The sequence below is a fragment of the Lutra lutra genome, chromosome X, assembly GCF_902655055.1.
Source record: "Lutra lutra chromosome X, mLutLut1.2, whole genome shotgun sequence".
Lineage (NCBI taxonomy): Eukaryota > Metazoa > Chordata > Mammalia > Carnivora > Mustelidae > Lutra > Lutra lutra.
The window spans coordinates 2,461,097-2,478,648 of record NC_062296.1 but is presented as its reverse complement, the minus strand read 5'-3'; the positions used below and the strand labels follow the sequence as shown (position 1 = coordinate 2,478,648).

The 17,552-nt window shown below is 49.3% G+C and overlaps 1 protein-coding gene across 8 annotated transcripts in view; it reads left to right on the top strand.

The window, feature by feature from the left end:
- ZNF185 (zinc finger protein 185 with LIM domain) overlaps positions 1–17,552 on the top strand; it is a 57,546-nt gene that overhangs the window by 17,083 nt on the left and 22,911 nt on the right. For 4 of the 8 annotated variants that reach the window (XM_047716527.1, XM_047716525.1, XM_047716522.1 and 1 more), the window contains 6 exons: positions 94–135; positions 1,011–1,094; positions 5,917–6,003; positions 8,460–8,564; positions 9,633–9,731; positions 12,965–13,054. In XM_047716527.1, coding sequence (XP_047572483.1) covers positions 94–135; positions 1,011–1,094; positions 5,917–6,003; positions 8,460–8,564; positions 9,633–9,731; positions 12,965–13,054 — 507 coding nt within the window. Of the gene's footprint in view, positions 1–93; positions 136–1,010; positions 1,095–5,916; positions 6,004–8,459; positions 8,565–9,632; positions 9,732–12,964; positions 13,055–15,001; positions 15,608–17,552 lie in introns of those variants that run through there. The other 4 variants (XM_047716524.1, XM_047716526.1, XM_047716528.1 and 1 more) reach the window with 4 other exon arrangements.

Below are 17,552 nucleotides of genomic sequence, written 5' to 3'. Positions count from 1 at the left end.
AGAGGAGACCAGGTCCCTGTAAAGCAGAGTGGTCATGATGTCACATGTCCACGGGTTCTGTCCAACACATTGCCTTTTCTGCTTCCTTTTCAGCAGCCCTACCCAGGAGATGCAGGCCCCGTTCATTGCGAAGAGGTAAATGTCGGCAAGGGAAGACTTGGAAGCTTCTCGCTGGCTACACAGAAGGTCTCCTGCCAGCAGGGGTGGAGTATGAGCTCTGTGGAAGGCAAGCCTAGAGTGGGAAGTTGTGAGGGGCTGGTGGCTTCTGTCGAGAGACCCGGTGAGCAACTAGGTGGCTGCAGTGGCACTTGGGGGCTTTAACGGCCATTTCTGTGTAGGCAGGATCTGGCCAGCAGAACGTAGCTTTGGCTGGAAACTTCCATTTGCTAACAGGGCTAGGGCCCTGACCCCCAACAGAGCCATAGAGTTTCCAAGGGCCTCTGATGTTTTGAAGCAAAAGTAGCTACCAGGGCAAAAAGGACTTGTTCCCATCCCTCCCGCCCTGCCAGGGATAGGTTGGACAATGCCGTGGCAGGAGGGATTATTGGGCTAGGGTCCAGAGGTTTGTCATTGGGAGCCTCTGCCTGGCCAGGCCCTTGGAAGTGAGAGTGACACTGTAGATGGGCCCTACAGGGTGAACAGGGCTCACAGGGAATGATCAGGATGTTACGTCACAGGCTTCTTTCCCAGCTTCTGGTGACCACAGGCAACCCTTGACATTCCTTGGCTTGCAGACATATCACTCCAGTCTCCACCTCTATCTAATGGACCTTTTCTCTCTGTGTCTGTGTCCACATTTCCCTCTTCTTATAAGGACACTGGTCATTGGATGTAGGGCTCACCCTACTCCAGAGTGACCTGATCTTAACTTGATTACATCCTCAGAGACCCTATTTCCAAATAAGGTCACGTTCACAGGTTCAAGGCAGACATGAAGTTTGGAGGCACACTATTCAGCTGAGCACACCACAGGGGACAAGCAGTGCATCTGTTTCTCTTCTTGTCCCCAGGGTTGAGGTGGTGGATGAGGACAGGCCTTCTGAGAAGAGCCAAGACCCACCTGCTCTAGCAAGTTTCCCTCCTGGCTCAAGGAGGTAATGAACCACTCATCTCTGCCTCGGGCTGGGGGCTTGCCGACTTGCCTTGCCAGTGTCACTGTAGGACTTCTGCTGGGTCGCCGCCTTGCAGGGCCTCAGGGTCAGCGTCCCCATGTGCCCAGTGACAAGATGGGGCATAGAAATCAGTAAGAGCCTGTGTGGTTGGATGTTCTAGGGCTGAACGGAGCACAACAGCCTGATGTCCAGGGACAGCATGTCGCTCTTGTCTGTTCGATGCTTATCTGTGTTAACTTAACCTAATGGCAGCCACAACACCTTAGAAAAAAGTACTAGCCTTAGGGTTTGAGAGGGCCTACCATCAGGGTCTTAGCCCCGCCATTCTTGGGCTTGTTTAGAGCTCTACTGTAAGTTGTCCAAGTTCAACCTGCCAACCGTGCACCGCCTCCTCTGGAGAAGGAGGCTCCACAGTCCCCAGCTTCACTGAGTCTGCCCAGCCCTGCAGGGAGCTGGGAGCCCAGGTGGGTGCTGTGCGCTGGCTCTGGCCTGTGAGCCAGTCATATGGGAGGGTCTGGGAGTGGAACGCCAGGGCAAGAGCAGGCTGAGCACTGGGGATGTCACTACAGAGGGGGCCCTGATTTGCTCTGATTTCTGAGCCCTGAGCATCTGCGCACATGACGGTGCTCGCTTGTCCACAAACAGCAAGCAGTACTTCCTTGTACTATGCAGTGAACTGAGCCTAGTCCACTTACCGGCAAGCCCCTACTCCCCTCCCCAGTTCAAGTCCCACAGTCATCTGTGTGTGCCCACCTGCCGTAGACAGACTGTGGGGGTGAGCAGCGCTGCAGATCTTCTGTGCCTGGAGGGAGCTGAGGTCACAGCCCAGCAGCGGCTCCTCCTCTTCACTCCATTCCTCTCTGGATACTCCCTTGCTTTTCTGTTTTTTTTTTTTTTTTAAGCTTTTATTTATTTATTTGACAGAGAGACAGTGAGAGAGGGAACACAAGAGGGGGAGTGGGAGAGGGGGAAGCAGGCTTCCTGCTGAGCAGGGAGCCCCATGCAGGGCTGGATCCCAGGACCCTGGGATCATGACATGAGCCAAAGGCAGACGCTTAATGACCGAGCCACCTAGGCGCCCTGATACTCCCTTGTTTGTGTTAACTCTCATCCATAAGAACTTTTAAACAAGTGGAAGATTTGAGAGCTCTTCACAAGGCAGCATTGATGGGACTTGGGGGCTGTCTTGGTTCGCTAGGGCTGCCAGAACAAAGTAGCGCAGACTGGTGGGGACTTAAAGAACAGAAATATCTTGTCTCCTGGTTCTGGAGGCTGAAAGTCCAAACTCAAGGTGTAAGCAGGATTGGTTCTTTCTGAGGCCTGGGAGGGAGGCCTGTCCTTGGTCTGTAGATAGCCACCTCTGCCACATGTGTGTCTCCACGGGCTCCTCCCTGTGTGGGTCTGTGTTCTGATCTCCTCTCCTCATAAGGACGTAGGTCATTTTAGATCAGGGGCCTGTCCGACTCCAGTAGAACCTCATCTTAACAAATACCATCTGTGGGGGCATCTGGGTGGCTCAGTGGGTTAAAGCCTCTGCCTTCGGCTCAGGTCATGACCCCAGGGCCCTGGGATCGAGCCCCACATCAGGCTCTCTGCTCTGTGGGGAGCCTGCTTCCTCCTGTCCCTCTCTGCCTGCCTCTCTGCCTGCTTGTGATCTCTGTCTGTCAAATAAATAAATAAAATCTTTAAACAAACAAACAAACAAAAACAAGTACCATCTGCAATGACCCTGTTTCCAAATAAGGCTCCCATCTAAGGCACTAGAGGTTAGAACTTCAACATATAAATTTTGAAGTGGACATAATTCAGCCCCAAACAGTGTACATCTCTGATTTCGCCTTATTTGTGTTTTGTGTAAAAGAAAGAAAGACAATGAATGGTTTCAGGTGTTTTTTTAAAAGAGGAAGAAGAATTGGGTTGTGCTGCATCATGTATTTGAGAGGCATTTTAACATTTATTCTAAAAAATTCCTTTGGATGTTTACTACCCATCAGCTGGCTGTCATAGCAAGTTGGCTGCAGTGGTTTGTTAGGGCACCAGTAGCAAAGTCTCCCAAACTGGTGGCTTGAACAACAGAAATAGACTGTGTCACAGTTTTGGAGGCCAGAAGTCCAAGATCAAACTTGCCTGTGAGGCCCCGGGGGCGGGGCGGGGAGGAGGCAACAGGGGCTGGTCAGCGAGGCTCCGTGTGATGCTGCCCTCAGATTCTGTAGTTGCAAAATATCTGCAGTCCTCGACAGCTTCCAGGTGAGCCGCCGGCTGGTCCTGAGTTGCCTTCCTTTCCGACCCCGCTGCATCAGGAAGGTCCTGCACTGGTCGGGTCAGGTAGCCGCCATCAGTTTCCCACACCCAGCTTCGCTCTGCCTGGTTATTTGAGAATTCCAGGCCTGGATGTGGCCTTGAAGGAACCAAGCCCTACGGGGAGCAGTGACCTTAACCAAATTCTGGGTTCTGTAACACTTCAGAAAAAGCTGGCTTATGGCAGAGTGGGGCAGGAGAACATCACAGCCTTGTCCCCAGCTATGGCCCTGCCGAGGCTGCCGCAGTAAGTTCCCAGGAGGGAAGGCCTTGTTTTAGGTCCCAAAGCCTTCAGGGACTTCAGGGAGGGCTGAAAGTTTGGGACCTGCAGGCTGTGTCCTTGGGGCTGTCCAGCTATCACTTTCCTTCCATCAGATACCAGACCTGCCTGGCATCCCAAAGGCCTCTCAGCTCCAAGTTCATCTGAACTCCTTGTCTCTAGTCACCCCCTCCATTTCCCCCTGCTCAACCGTGGAAGGGGTCTTCCCTCCGTGCACCCTGGGGCTTGATTTCTTGAGTTCATCTTGTCTTGAACCTTCTCATTGTGGAATGACTTCTACCCGCCTTCTGGACTGAGCTTATTCAAATACATTATTCCAGAGAAAGTGGCTGCTGTCCCCATCACAGCAGTAGTCAAGCTTCCTTGGCTTTCTACCTCACCCGATCATAACAGGGCATGTAGGCTGTGCCCCAGCGTGCTGCCCGGCAGACAAACTGGAGAACAGTAATAGCACAGCTTCCGGCACAAAGCTTTGTACTTTAACCCCCTGTGCCTCAGTGTCCTTGTGTATACAGCAGTGAATAGTGATACCGACCTCGGGAGGCTGCCCCAAGTTCTAAATGCCACAGGCAGCTGGGGCCCCACTAGATGAGTGCCCAAGACCTCCAGTGGCTCTCAGCCTAGCTGAGGACCTAAGACTGAACTAGAGCGATCTGTGGCTAAAGCTCTGGTAGGGGAGTGGGGCTGGTGGGCTGCTGCAGGAGAAGAGAGGCTGGAAGGTCCCTGTACCAATTTGCTGAGGCTGCTGTAACCAGTTACCATGAACTCGGTGGATTAAACAACAGAAACTTATCCTCTCACAGCTCCGGAGGCCAGGGATCCTAAATCAAGGTGTCAGTATGGCTGTATGTTTCCTCCAAAGGCTCTGGAGGAGAATCTGTTCCAGGCCTTTCTCTTAGCCTCCAGTATTGCTGGCAATCCTTATTGGTTCTTAATTTGTAGGTGTCCGTTCTCACATGGCTGTATTCCTTCCATGTGTCTAAGTACAAATGTCCCAGTCATATCAGATTAGGACTCACTCTTTTCCAGTCTTACCCTAAGTTAATTACATCTGCAGTGGCCCAATTTCCAAATAAAGGCACATTCTCAGATACCGGAGAGGACTTCATCACATCTTTTAGGAGCAACAGTGCAACCCATAACAGCCTCCCTGTGGAATTGCTCAAGGGGATGACAAAGAAGGAGGAAGGCATTGAAGGAGAGGTACCGGCTTGGACAGGCTTGGGTCATACTTTGTTCCTATTTCCTCCCTGACATGACAACACCAGTGAAGAAGTATATTTTTATTTGCCTATGATGTTCTCAAGTGGCGTGTGTCCCAGCCACGTGCTTTATGCTGTCATCATTGCTATCATGGGAGGACAAAGAAATCAGAGCTGCCCTTGTGCACCAGGTACCCTGTCCCTGGAATCCCTTCCATTTCCCTCTTGTCATCTCCAGTGTGCTAGGTCTCAGCCAAGTCCCAGGAGGGACATAAACAAGCAGCCCACTGACCCAGTCCTCTTAAGGTTGGAGCTAGATGTCAGAATCAACTCTAAGGTGACTTTCAAAGGAGAGCAACCAAGCCACTCTGGTTCACCCAAAGTGAAGACCATTTGCCTCCCAGCCCTCACCCTGGCAACCTCTGCCTCTTCCTCCCCCACCTCTAGCTCACAGGTACCTGGTCACTTGCTTTCAGGCCCCAAGTCCCTGATATCCTACACTCACTAGCTCACACTCCAAATTTGGTCTGTAGGTTTCCCGAGTATCTGGTTGGGCATCAGTCCCCATCAGTCCATATATACAGAATTCCCACTGGCCTCACAAATAGCCATTTTGGACTTTCCAGAGGGACCACATCCAGGCCTCACCTCTGCAAGCAAATAGCAGCATCATGGCAGCAGCTACAGACAGAGCATTGGAGCTGGGTGGTCCCACTGCCGCCCAGAAGGCCCTTTGCTGTGCCTAAGGGGGTCTGGGCTTGTGGGTGGGAGATTGGTAAAGGGGTGTTTGTTTCACTCTCCTTCCTCTGGGGCCTGGAGGTCAGTGGCCCACACTCAGCTGTAGCACCAAGAAAGCTTAAGGCCAAAGAGGAGACAAGGAGGAGATAAAAGGCAATGGATCTGGGTGTCCCACGGCATTAGCCAGAAAGCTCCTGAGGGAGAATGCCCTTGGACCCCTGGCACAGTTGGGAAACAGGAAGGCTTATCTTACCAGCAACTCCCTGGCTCTCTTCCTTGGCTATAGTACAAGAGGTGAGGAGATTGTCCGCCTGCAGATCACGACACCTGGAGCAGGACTCCACCTGATGGCCCCAGACCTGGAAGGAATGAGGTATGGGGGCCCTGCTGGGCTCCTTCCGTGACATTTTAGAGGTGGGGTCAGTAGGGAAGGGATACAAATGGTCAGGGCAAGAGGCTGGTTGGTGAGAGACATGGTCAACCTGGGTCCCCTACCCCTATCTCATTCTTTCCACCCCAGGGGTGACTGCCCCCTGGCCAGAAATGTTAACCATCTGATGCACACGGTGCTGGGGAAGGTGAGTGACAGGGGGACCACAGCCAGCAGGGATCACAGAGGGCTTAGTCCTTGCCCTGAGATAGGAGGGAGAGAGTCATGCAACAGGCAGGCAGGATGGTGGGGTGGTGGGGGGAAGCCTACAGGGTTTGCTAGGGGCTGGGATCCAGGGAAGATGGGGTGGGGGCAATGGGAGATCTGAGCAGGGAGGTGCCAATTCTCTCTGAAGGGACAAGTGAAAGGTGGGATCCGTCTTCTATTCATTTAGCTATTCAGTCAGCTACCATTTACTGAGTTCCTGATGCACACCCGACCCCTGAGTCCCTGCCTCATGAAGGCCAGAGTCTGGGGAGGGAGGCCAGAGTGTATGCCCACTAGAGCAGTGGGAGCTCCAAGCAGGGGCCCGTCACCAGCTAGAGGTGGGGATGGTTAAGGGGAAGCTCCCTGGGAGAAGTGGCATCCAAGATGAGGCCTGATGGATCTCTAGTTTCCTTTACTCTCCTCTTTGACTCCTCCTCCACATCCCCACATCAGTCAGGCACTGAGTCCTACCCATTTTACTTTAGGGATGTTTCCTCTTCTTAATCTTCTATTGCCCCATCCCTAGACACTCCACATCTCTACCTGGGTGAGATTTCTAAAAGGCAGAAGTAGTTATGCCGGCACCCTGGGGAAAATCCTGACGGTGCACAGTTGTCCACTCATAGATCATTGTTCCCCAAGAACTCTGAGCACCTGCAGTTAAGTGTTCCATACATTCCCTTTGGACCAGAACAGAAATGCAGGAGTGTTTATTACTGGAATGATTTCTTTAATAAGGCAATATTGAAAGCTGCTTCATTGATTTCCCTAAGGTGACCAATCTCTGAGAAACAAGGGCAAAGTGACCCCAAGAGATGTAGGAGGAAGTCAGGCTGCCTCCAGTGAACATCCCTGGTGTGTCTCCTGTCTTCAGAACCCACAAGGCTTCTGGTACTTTGTCTGGGAGCGGCAAAGCTACAACAACCCATTGATCTCCCACTTGCCAATGGGAGAATCAAATTGGGGGAAGAAGAAAGAGGGAAAGCTAGAATTCACCAAGCCCTACCCTGCCCCAACAGCCTAGCAGGTATCCCCATGCAGGATGTAAACGCAGTCACTCTGTCCATTTAATAGATGTGGAAATTGAGACTCTGAATGGTCAAGTAGCTTGCTCAAGGTAACATGGCCAAGAACAGGCGGATTCAGGACTCCCACCGAGGCTGCTTGACTCCCACTCTATGCCTTTTGGGGTGATATAAATACTTGGTATTTTTTAATGACTATGTGATTTTACTTGTGGGCATCCAAATGCAAATTGCCAGGCGGTATTTGAGGGTTTGTAGTTGAGGTTTTGGAGAGAGGTTAGGGCTCAAGAAATCTCCATGTTATGTGCAGACAGATTAAAGTGAAACAGTGGGATTCAATGTCAGTGTTTACATGGGGCACAGTGTCAAGGGAGTCAAGGAAAGAAGCACAGACCCCTGTGTGGAGGTGGCAACTACCTGGTCATCCCCCCTGAGGGCAGCCTGATGGCATTGGAGGTATGGGTCAGGAGCACAGAGAGGTCGGAACAAGTGGAAGTCACTGGTTTAAAGGTAGCAGTTGATGCCATGGGAACAGAGGAGGTGGGCATGGTGGTGGAGCATGGGCATGGAAAGGAATGCTGAGAACACCAAAATTACAGGGCAGAAGAGGAGAAAAGGTGAAGGCTACTGGGAAGGTATGGCAAGGGAGGTAGGAGATGGTGTCACAGAGTTATGACAGACAGATGGAGGAAGGAAGCCAGAGGTGTCCCACTAGGTCAGAAAGAACAGAGGGAGGTTGAATTAGGAGGTTAGGAGCAGTCTTAACATCATAGAGAATTACAGTCCAGAACCTGCAACCAGAGTTCTGGACTAATTTGAACCATTTGGGTTCAAATCCTAGCTCTTCCCCTTGTTACCTGGGGAACTTGGGGCACATTGCTTGGGCTCTCTGTGCCCTCATTCACTCATCTAGAAAGTAGACATGGACAGATACAGTGTGCATGTCCTGGGGTTTACCTGGAGGATTAATGCATGCAGAATCATGAGAATGGAGTCTGACCTCCAGTCAACAGCCACTATTAGTAATGAGAATTTGAGAATTGGCCAGTCCTACAATATCAAATTTTAAGTTCCTTGGAGACAGTTGGCATTTAGGGATGAGCTAACTGCCTTCATCTGAGTGTGGGTGGCTACTGGGTGGTTGACTTATGTTTCTTTCCTCCATAGTTTTTCCCCAGGCTCCAAAGACAAAGAGGTCCCCAGCCTTAGAGAGGCCAAGAGAGACTTGGTTGGTGAGGAGGCCTGCAAGAGCCCCAGTCTAGACCCTGAAAGGTAATTTGGTACAGGGATGTAGAGCCCATGTGGCCTTTGGTCTAAGGTCAATGGGTAGAGCTAGGACCAGGACTGTCCAGTTCCCCACTGTGTCCCCAGTGTCTGAGGCAATGCAGGTCCTCAGTGGATATTTGTTGAAAGAATAAATGAAGGAATGCATGAGGCCTGGAGAGGGGCAGGTCCCTCCCTCAGGGAGCCAGTTGCAGAGCTGGACAAATCTCTAGGCCAGATCACCCCCACCCCAGCCCTTGGCCTATCTTCACTGTGGCTTTGTCCCCATTGAAAGCAGTCCTGCTGATGACCAGGGCAAACAAGGCTGCCAAGTGATCAGTTTAGGGTAGTTAGTGATCGAAGAGCACATGCGCCTCAACAGAACATCTAGCATGGACTTCCAGGATGACCTGTGGCTAAAGGGAGACATGGTAGAGGCTGGCAAAGATGGGAGGCAGAGCTAGTTGGAGACAGTGAGTCCAGAAGGGGCGGTTGTGCCCAGCCATCCTGTGACCATCTCATTGAGTTGTCTTCCAAGACAGACCAGGGAAGCAAGGGTGTGGTGAGCAGTGGCTGAGAATTAGTCATTTCTTCAATGAGATGCTAGTAGCCAGCAATGGATAAGAGCCACAACCTTGCCTGCCTGCCACCATTTTCTCAGTGTGGAGTTCTGGACCCCCAGTGTAGACTCAGCCATGGAAACAAAGGAAGGGAATCCACATGTCTTGGGGATCTTGTTTCTGCCCTGGGCTCTGTGGTTTATTAGTGATCCCAAATGCCTTGCCCCTTGTTCTGTCAGTCATTGATCCCTCCATTGTGCTAGCCTCCTCCTGAGTTGCCACTTTGTTCTGTTTTTGTTTTTGTTTTTGTTTTTTGGCTCCACTCTTGCTCCTAGTCCATCAGGTTTGGAAGAAAAGCAGAAATACTTGCTAATGTCAGGTTGGCTCTAGTTAGAGCAGCACAGGGTGGCAGCCGGGAGCCGGGGTTTCTAGTCCTTGAGGCTTGCTCTCAAGACATCTTAGTTATATTAGATCAAAACCTAATCAGAGTCAGCAAATGCTTCTCTTCCCAAAACAGGTCAAGTGTACAGTCAAGTGATGGCAATGTGGGATCCAGAGCCATGGGCTTCCTACCTGAAGTCTTGACTGGAGCAGACATTGGCTCTGAGAGAGGAAGGTAAGCTGTCTGGGGGAGACAGATGGCTCCAACTTATTGATTCTCTCATGTCTTTGGTGACAAGCCAGGGTCAAGCTGCCAGAACTGCTTGGGGTGCTGGGGACTGAGCTCTATCATTTCCCATAGTCCTGTTTATAGCATGCTTCTCCAGTTGCTGCCACCACATCCTTTGTCTCTGGGCTTTCCACTTAAGGGAATTGCCCACGCTTGAGTTTTGTTCTGTCTACCTTCTGCCATTGGCTCTCAAGATCCTCCAGAGCAGACACAAGGGCCCCCTTGCAGCTGGAGGCCCAGCTCCTTCTTGGGCAGGCATCAGGAGGTAGGATGAATGTGTGGGGAATGAATGAAGGGACAAACTAAACAAAAAAATGACCAAATAATCGTCATTTGTTTCTTCTTGGCTGAGCTCTGAGGACTGCAGCTGAAGAAGGTCCTTCATCGCTGCGTTCTCCATTCCCTTCCAGAAGCCCCAAATCTCCTTTTCCTGCCCCACCAGCCTTTCCTGGCCAGTTATGCTCTGTGGTTCAGTGAGAGGAAAAGCAGTAGCCCCTCTGAGAAGACAGGCATGTCTGGCTGGGCTCAAATTCCTAGACCTGAGTGGAGTCAGGAGCTGCTTTCTCAGGTGATTCAGGAAATGGCAAGGTCCTACCTGTCCCCAAGTGGTTTCAAGCCAAGCATGAGTCATCCTTGGGGACAAAGGATGGGAACGCTGATGTTGGCCCAGTTTGTTCAATTCCAAGTTGTGCTAGCTCCCTTATGGTTCAGAGCAAATGAACAAAGAAGAATGACAAAGCCGGGATCTGCCCTACCACTGTGCTTCAGCAGTTGCAAGGAAAGACTGCTGTGCTGGGGCCTTGGCTCTTTTAGGTGCCACTAGTGGGGAGGGCTCTCTGAGAGCCCAGTACTTGCAGACTGCATCACCTGTGCTGGCCAGCATGGTTGTGTTATTAAATGAATTTGCTTATTGCTGTTGTAGACTTCTGCTTCATGTTTGAATATTCATCTAAATCACCCTTCTTACTTACACACCTTCATAAAATGAAGTCTTTGCTTTCTGCTTTCATTTTCTTTAAAGTGAAGCCAAATATCAAGTTACCTTACAAAATATCTGAAGAATCGTCTAGACTTTTATGCCTTTTAACCTTTCAAGATTCAAGAGTTTTTTTTTTTGTTGTTTTACCTATCCTTATTTTTACTATGATTTTTAAGAAACTTCCTGTTATTATATTTCCAAGGAAAATGTTGTTTCTTTTTTTTAAGATTTTTATTTATTTATTTATTTATTTTATTAAAACTTTTTTTTTAAGATTTTATTTATTTATTTGACATATAGAGATCAGAAGTAGACAGAGAGGCAGGCAGAGAGAGAGGAGGAAGCAGGCTCCCCGCTGAGCAGAGAGCCCGATGCGGGGCTCGATCCCAGGACCCTGGGATCATGACCTGAGCCAAAGGCAGAGGCTTTAACCCACTGAGCCACCCAGGCGCCCCTTAAGATTTTTATTTTTAAGTAATCTCTACAGCCAATGTGGGGCTCGAACTTACAACCATGAGATAAGAGTTGTATGTTCTACCAACTAAGCCAGCCAGGCACTCCAGAAAATGTTCTTTCTTTCTTTTTATTTAAAGATTTTATTTATTTATTTGTCAGAGAGAGAGAGAGAGGGTGTGCATGCGTACAAGCAAGGGAAGTGGCAGGCAGAGGGAGAAACAGGCTCACTGCTGAGTGAGGAGCCCGATGTGGGACTTGATTCCAGGACCCTAGGATTATGACCTGAGCTGAAGGCAGATGCTTAACCCACTGAGCCACCCAGGCGTCCCAGAAAATGTTATTTCTCATGCAGGAAAGAATCACTGCTTTTCCATTCACTTTTCTCCCCCATTCACTTTTATGAATAATTGAATTTAGTAATTATGGTTGTAAGTGCAACTGGGATAAACGGATTTGAGAACAAACATGAGTGTAGGCTTGCATAGGTGATGAGGTGAGCTGTGACTGCTCAGCATGCTGTGAGCATCAATCTGCCTGATTTACAGAGAGGCAAAGAATGCAACCTACCCTTAGGAAGACTGGGCAATTCAGCAACCTACTCACTCAGTCTGTATCAAGCTGATGGATACAGATGGACTGCAAAGGGATGCTGCTTCTATAAGTGGCCACAGGCCCCAGTAATAATAACAGAAGCAATTTAGCACATGATACGGATTAGGCATTATTCTAAGTACTTGGCATATATTAATTCATGTATTATTCTTGGAAAACTTATGAGGCGGACACAGTTATTATCCCCATTTCACTGATGACCAATCTGAGGTCCAGAGAAGTCAAGTGATATGCCTAAAATCACACAGCTGGGAGGTAGCAAAGTGCTGATTTGAATGTACGCAATGTGCCTTCAGGGAGCATATACTGCCCCATTGTCAGGCAGCTGTGGTTGCTTAGTGAGTATTATGCCCTGAGCATCTATTCGAACAGCCCTTCAGCTCTCATCATCTGTTGGAGATGGAAGCCATTGTTTGGGGAGGGAATAGACATAAAGACACAAAGTCCTAACCCAGACCAAGCTTGGACTCCTTCATAGACTCTGCTTAGCTGCTGGCTTCCCCCCATTTCCTGAATGATCAGGATGTGTGTGTGTAGTGCTAACTCTCAGCCTTGTAAGCCTAGTACCTACTCACAAGGATCCAAGCTGAGGTAGCAGAAGGGATGGCACTGGGAGACAGAGCTAAGGCAGAGACCACCCTGTAGGGACTGAAGCTCAACCCAGCAAGCAGAAGTCAGGAGGAGGAATCCCAGGGACAGCCAACCAGTACTAGGAGGCTCAGTCCCAGGAAGCAAATGGAAGTGGGTGAGGAGGGCATATGGGTCCAGGGGTGCTAAGGGGCAATGGGAAGGGGTTGTGCATCCCTACACAGTAGGCTTTTGCCCTATTTCATCTATCAGTCCACCAGTAGGAGGGGCTAGTTTGCTGTGGGTGTGTAGAACATTCACTAAGAAGCAATCTTCCTGTACTCCCACACAGCCCCAGGAGATGTAGGTCAGGCAAGGATACTGGAACCCAAAACCAAGAGCTGATCAGGAGCAGTGTTTGATCTTGAACTCAGATGCTAAGAGTTAGGGAGATGCCATCCTTTATGGCCAGATATTGCTCCCCCTTTCCTATGAGAAGACAGCTGGGAAAGGACTCCAGTCTCCTTTGGTCTGCCTCAGTAGGCATGTGTGCTTTCTCCCTCAGTTCCAGTACTACTCTGGCCTCTGCTGGACCAGCTGATCAGAAGAGTGACAGTCCAGCAGACCTGGAGGACAGAGAGGCACACCTGAAGGGGTAAGGCATCAGGCAACAGTGCTGAGCTTCTTAGGTGGAGAGAGCAAGTCAGGTATGCATCAGCCTTTGGCCTAGAGGGTGAGGCCAGCAAGGCCTGTGAGCATGTGGCAGGAGCTGAAGCCCCAGCTAGAGCCCTCTGGCCTCTGCCTCTGGGGCCACAAAACTTTCCACTACGCCTTGTTGCCTCCAGCCAGGAAGTCTTCCATAATCAGGAAGTCACCCACTCTTTCAATCAACAATAACTGAAATGGCACCTACCCTGTGCTGGAGGCTGGAGCAATCAGATATGGCTGAAGGGAGGCAAAGCCTGGCCCACACTGCAACTATATATTACACAGAAGCAGGGAAATGGGGGACAGCTTCATGGGTTAGGTGGCTTTTGAGCCGAATCTTGAAAGGTGAATAGAGGTCCTTCAAGCAAAGGAAACAGGATATGCAAAGGATTCCAAACAGCCGGCTATTTCCTGGGCACTATATGTAGTTGAGTGTGGCTAGTACTGAGGGTCCTTGTCAGGGACTGGTGGAATAGAAGGGGCTGGTTGGCATTTAATACCAGATATTGTTAATGATCACAACAACCATTTAACTTTGGGTCACCTACTATGTGCACAGTCCTCAACTCACTGTGTCTTATACAGTGCTCCCCACAATCCTGTGAGGTTTGCACCTAATTAGAAGGAAGAACAAAGGTCTGGATCCTACGTGTATGTGCCCCCCTGGGAAGAACAGTGCTCTGAAAGAAATAGCCAGGGTGCTGATACAGAGTGGTGGCAGTGAAGAAGTCTATTACTCACATGAGGTAACTTGGGAAAGTTCCTGTAAGGAGGAAAAGGAACCAATTCTAGGAATATCAAGGAGAAAAGAGTTGCAGATAGAGAACTGCAGACAAACCTTGCCATGGAATACACTAGAGTGGCTGGAGCCTAGCCAGTGACAGGGACCATAGATAGAGCAGGGCTTTGGTAAGCTATCAGGCATGAAGCCCTATTATGTGGCTTTTTGGGTTCAAATTGCATTGACAGTTAACACAGTGAACACAGTAACTGACACCTATAGTGAGCTCTGCTGGATGCTTTACAATCTTTCCAGCAACTCCATAAAATGAATAACCCAGGAAAACTGAGGCAGAGAAAGGTTAAGTAACTCATCCAAGGGCTTACAAGTGGTAAAGCTGAGTTCCAATGCAAGAGCCTCTAAAAACAACACTTCAGGAATAACTTCAAGAAGTTATTTTATGAAATCTGTTGTGTGAAACAGATTCTCAAGATACAGAACCAGTAAGTCTTAGGTAGTTAAAGTGTAAAGCACCCTGTCTGCGTGATCTCATCCAATTTTCCCCAAACTTGGGGCAGGATCTCTCTTTTTATTATGCAATATGACAATAGAGAAAATTCTGGCTGCACTTGAGAATCACCAGGAAAGTTTAAAAAACAAAACAAAACAAAACAAAAAACTTCCTGAGCCCCATGCAGAGGTTTAGACTTAATTGGTTTTTAAAAGATTTTATGTATTTATTTGAGAGACAATGAGAATGAAAGAGAGAGCATGAGAGGGGAGAGGGTCAGAGGGAGAAGCAGACTCTCCGTTGAGCAGGGAGCCCCAGGCTGCACTCAGTCTCAGGACTCCAGGATCATGACCTGAGCTGAAGACAGTTGTTTAACCAACTGAGGCACCTAGGCGCTCCTAGATTTAATTGTTGTGTGGTGGCTTACAGCACCCAAATCTTAAAAATCTCAGTTTATTTTCATGTCCAGTTTGGGGTGAGAATCATTGCTGGCTTTGCGCGTGCGCTTCTGATTGGCGCGCGCCCACCATAGTGGAGGGCGACACCGTCATGTGTGCGCCTGCGCGGCGGGGCGAGCGCGCCGCAGTTTGTGTGCGCCTGCGCGCACCGCCATTTCCTGCATGGGGCGCTCGGGTCGCAGTGCCTTTTGGGAAATGCGACCATCCCGAAAGCGAAATGGCTGTCCAAGGCTGCGAAGGCCCGGGTACAGCTTCTCCTTCTGCCGTGCTGGTTCCGGGCGCTAGATGGCGCGCGAGGATCAGAAATGGGCCGGGTGCTCCGTCAGGGCCGCGCCCGGCTCCCGCCGTCGTGGCGCCGCGAGCCTGGACGAAGCCGGCGGCGTCACCGGCCTTGGGGTTGCCGCAGGCCCCTCGGACCCCGTGTGGACCATGGCCGCACTCCAGGCAGAGGCGGCAGAAAGCGGGCGGGCTGGGTGCCCGCAAGGAACCGAAAGGGGTTCCTGTGGCCCCAACCTGTTTGCCGGGGTGCTCTGGCCTTGGTTGTCTCCGGCCACTGATCTTCAGAGCTGTCTGGAGGCAGGGCCTGTGGACACACGGGAGGGCAGCCAATCTTCCATCCACGAGGGACCACCTGGGCGGATCTGTCTGTAGGGCTCTGGGGTTCTGGCAGCTTAATTTCCAAGAGTTGTGTGGGGAAGAGTGTTGGGGTTGGGCAAGGAGATCCTGCAGAAGCTCTATCACTTACTCGCTATGGGGCCTTGGGTGTATTTCGCATCTCCAAGCTCATTCTGCTCACTGCGGGGCAGGCCAGTAAGTGGAGAGGCAAGATGTTAGCCTAAGGAAAGTGACTTTATCCAGAAAGCCAGCAAACCAAGGAGATGGAGGACTATTATCTAAGGAACTGTCTCCTCTTGGCATGAAATTTGAGGTTCTAAAAAAAATCAAAAGAAAGTTAGCTGAAGGGCAAGGAGGGGGTGGAATTAAAAGGTGACTAGCATCCATAGGCATCCCAGTGCAAGGTTGTGTAATTTCTATGTACTTGGTCAGTTTATCTTTGTTCACAGGAATCTGGTCATGTTGTTCCTGTAAATCTTAACATAGTCATTCTGAGCATGCCTACTTATCTCCTTGGTGAGGTAAGTTTTGGGTAAAGAGTGGTTTTTGAAAAACATGGCTGTAGCGTGCCTACATGCAGGGCTAAACAGAAGTTTCTAAGCTTTAGGTCATAGTAGCAAGGAAAATGGAAAGCAATATGGAGTCAAACATGCTAAGTTTGTTCCTATTACAATCTGTATTTCCTTACCTGTAGAATAGTGGTAGTAGCTACCTCTCAGGGCTGTTGTGACGGTTAAGTGAGTTTGTTTGTGTAAAGTATATAGGACATTCACTGGCACAAAGTACTTATGTCAAACTTCGCTTTTATAAATACTTAAAGCTAAATAAAGCAGCCCCAAAGGAATACCTTCTTTTACTAGAACTATTAAAAAAATACTGGGAAAGCTGGCTGTTGTTCCCCTATACAGTTTTATTGACCTGATTACTTTTAATAAGACACAGAGTAGTTCATCCCCTCCCCAGCAAACTTCTGGTATTTTTACATCTAAAACATAGAGTTTTCCTCTTTGTTATGTTGCAAGGCTGGGGTTTCCACATTTATGTTCTTTCTGTATGAGGAACAGGTAGACCTTAAGCTCATGTATTCGCTGTGAACAACCATTATCTACCAGCAGAGGAGTATTTTGGAGGTAGTGTAAGAGTGGAAGGGGGTGTTATCTTCCATGTGGGGAGTGCGATTGTGTGCAAAATAGAAGCTCTATTAGGCTACTGAATCTTTAATCTAGTTACAGCTAGAACTAAACACTTGACTTCCAGGCAATTTATTAGGGGCATGGGGGACATCTCTCCTGTGACTGTTTTACTAAGATTTCCTTTTTATAGGCCAGATGGATTATACCTCCTATAATTGTAGTGACTTTGCACTGAGGCCTAGGGCAAAGAAACCTTATTCATCCACTTGTCTTTGTGTTGTAGTGGACCCCCAAATTACTCTTTGCAAAGAATCTTGGATGTAATTCACAAATTGATGATGTCAATCTCTGTTACCATAATTTTATGAAGGACAGGAGATGGGACAGGATTCTGATTGACTCCATGGCAAAGCTAGTTCAGGGCTTACAGAGGCAGGAAAGAAGCTCTCTAGGCCTTCTAGGTTTGTCTTTCATTCAAGCATGTATGTCGCAAATAGGGGTGCGGTGGGTGCGTCAGGGTATCTTGCTGGCTAAGGGACTGGCATTATCTGAGAAGACCACTTTTGGCATCTAGCTGGACTGGAACAGACAATCAGGTTAGAAGCAGCACAGAGAGGGACAACATCTACTTGCCTGCAGATTTTCCTGGGCAGCTGGTAATGGTAATAATCTTATTATCCCTGCTTAGGGTATTTTGGCTTATGTCACTTGAGGCTGAAGAATCACATTGCTCCCTTTGTTATTTCAGCTTGAAGGCACAGAGCATAGCTATTATGGGATTAACTTCTATGAATAAAGAGTCTCAGGGTTAGTGGTAACTGGTAGTGTTATCTTCTTGACCCTGGGTAGCCCTGCCAGTAATTGCAGGCATGTGCTGATGTTGTGAGGCTTGAGTTCAGATTAAGCCAGGGTCCAAGTAATGATGAACTAGATTTTTATTTTCTAGAATGCTGGGCTTATGTGCTCAATAACACAACTCAGTGTCCTTGGTCTACTGAGCATATATC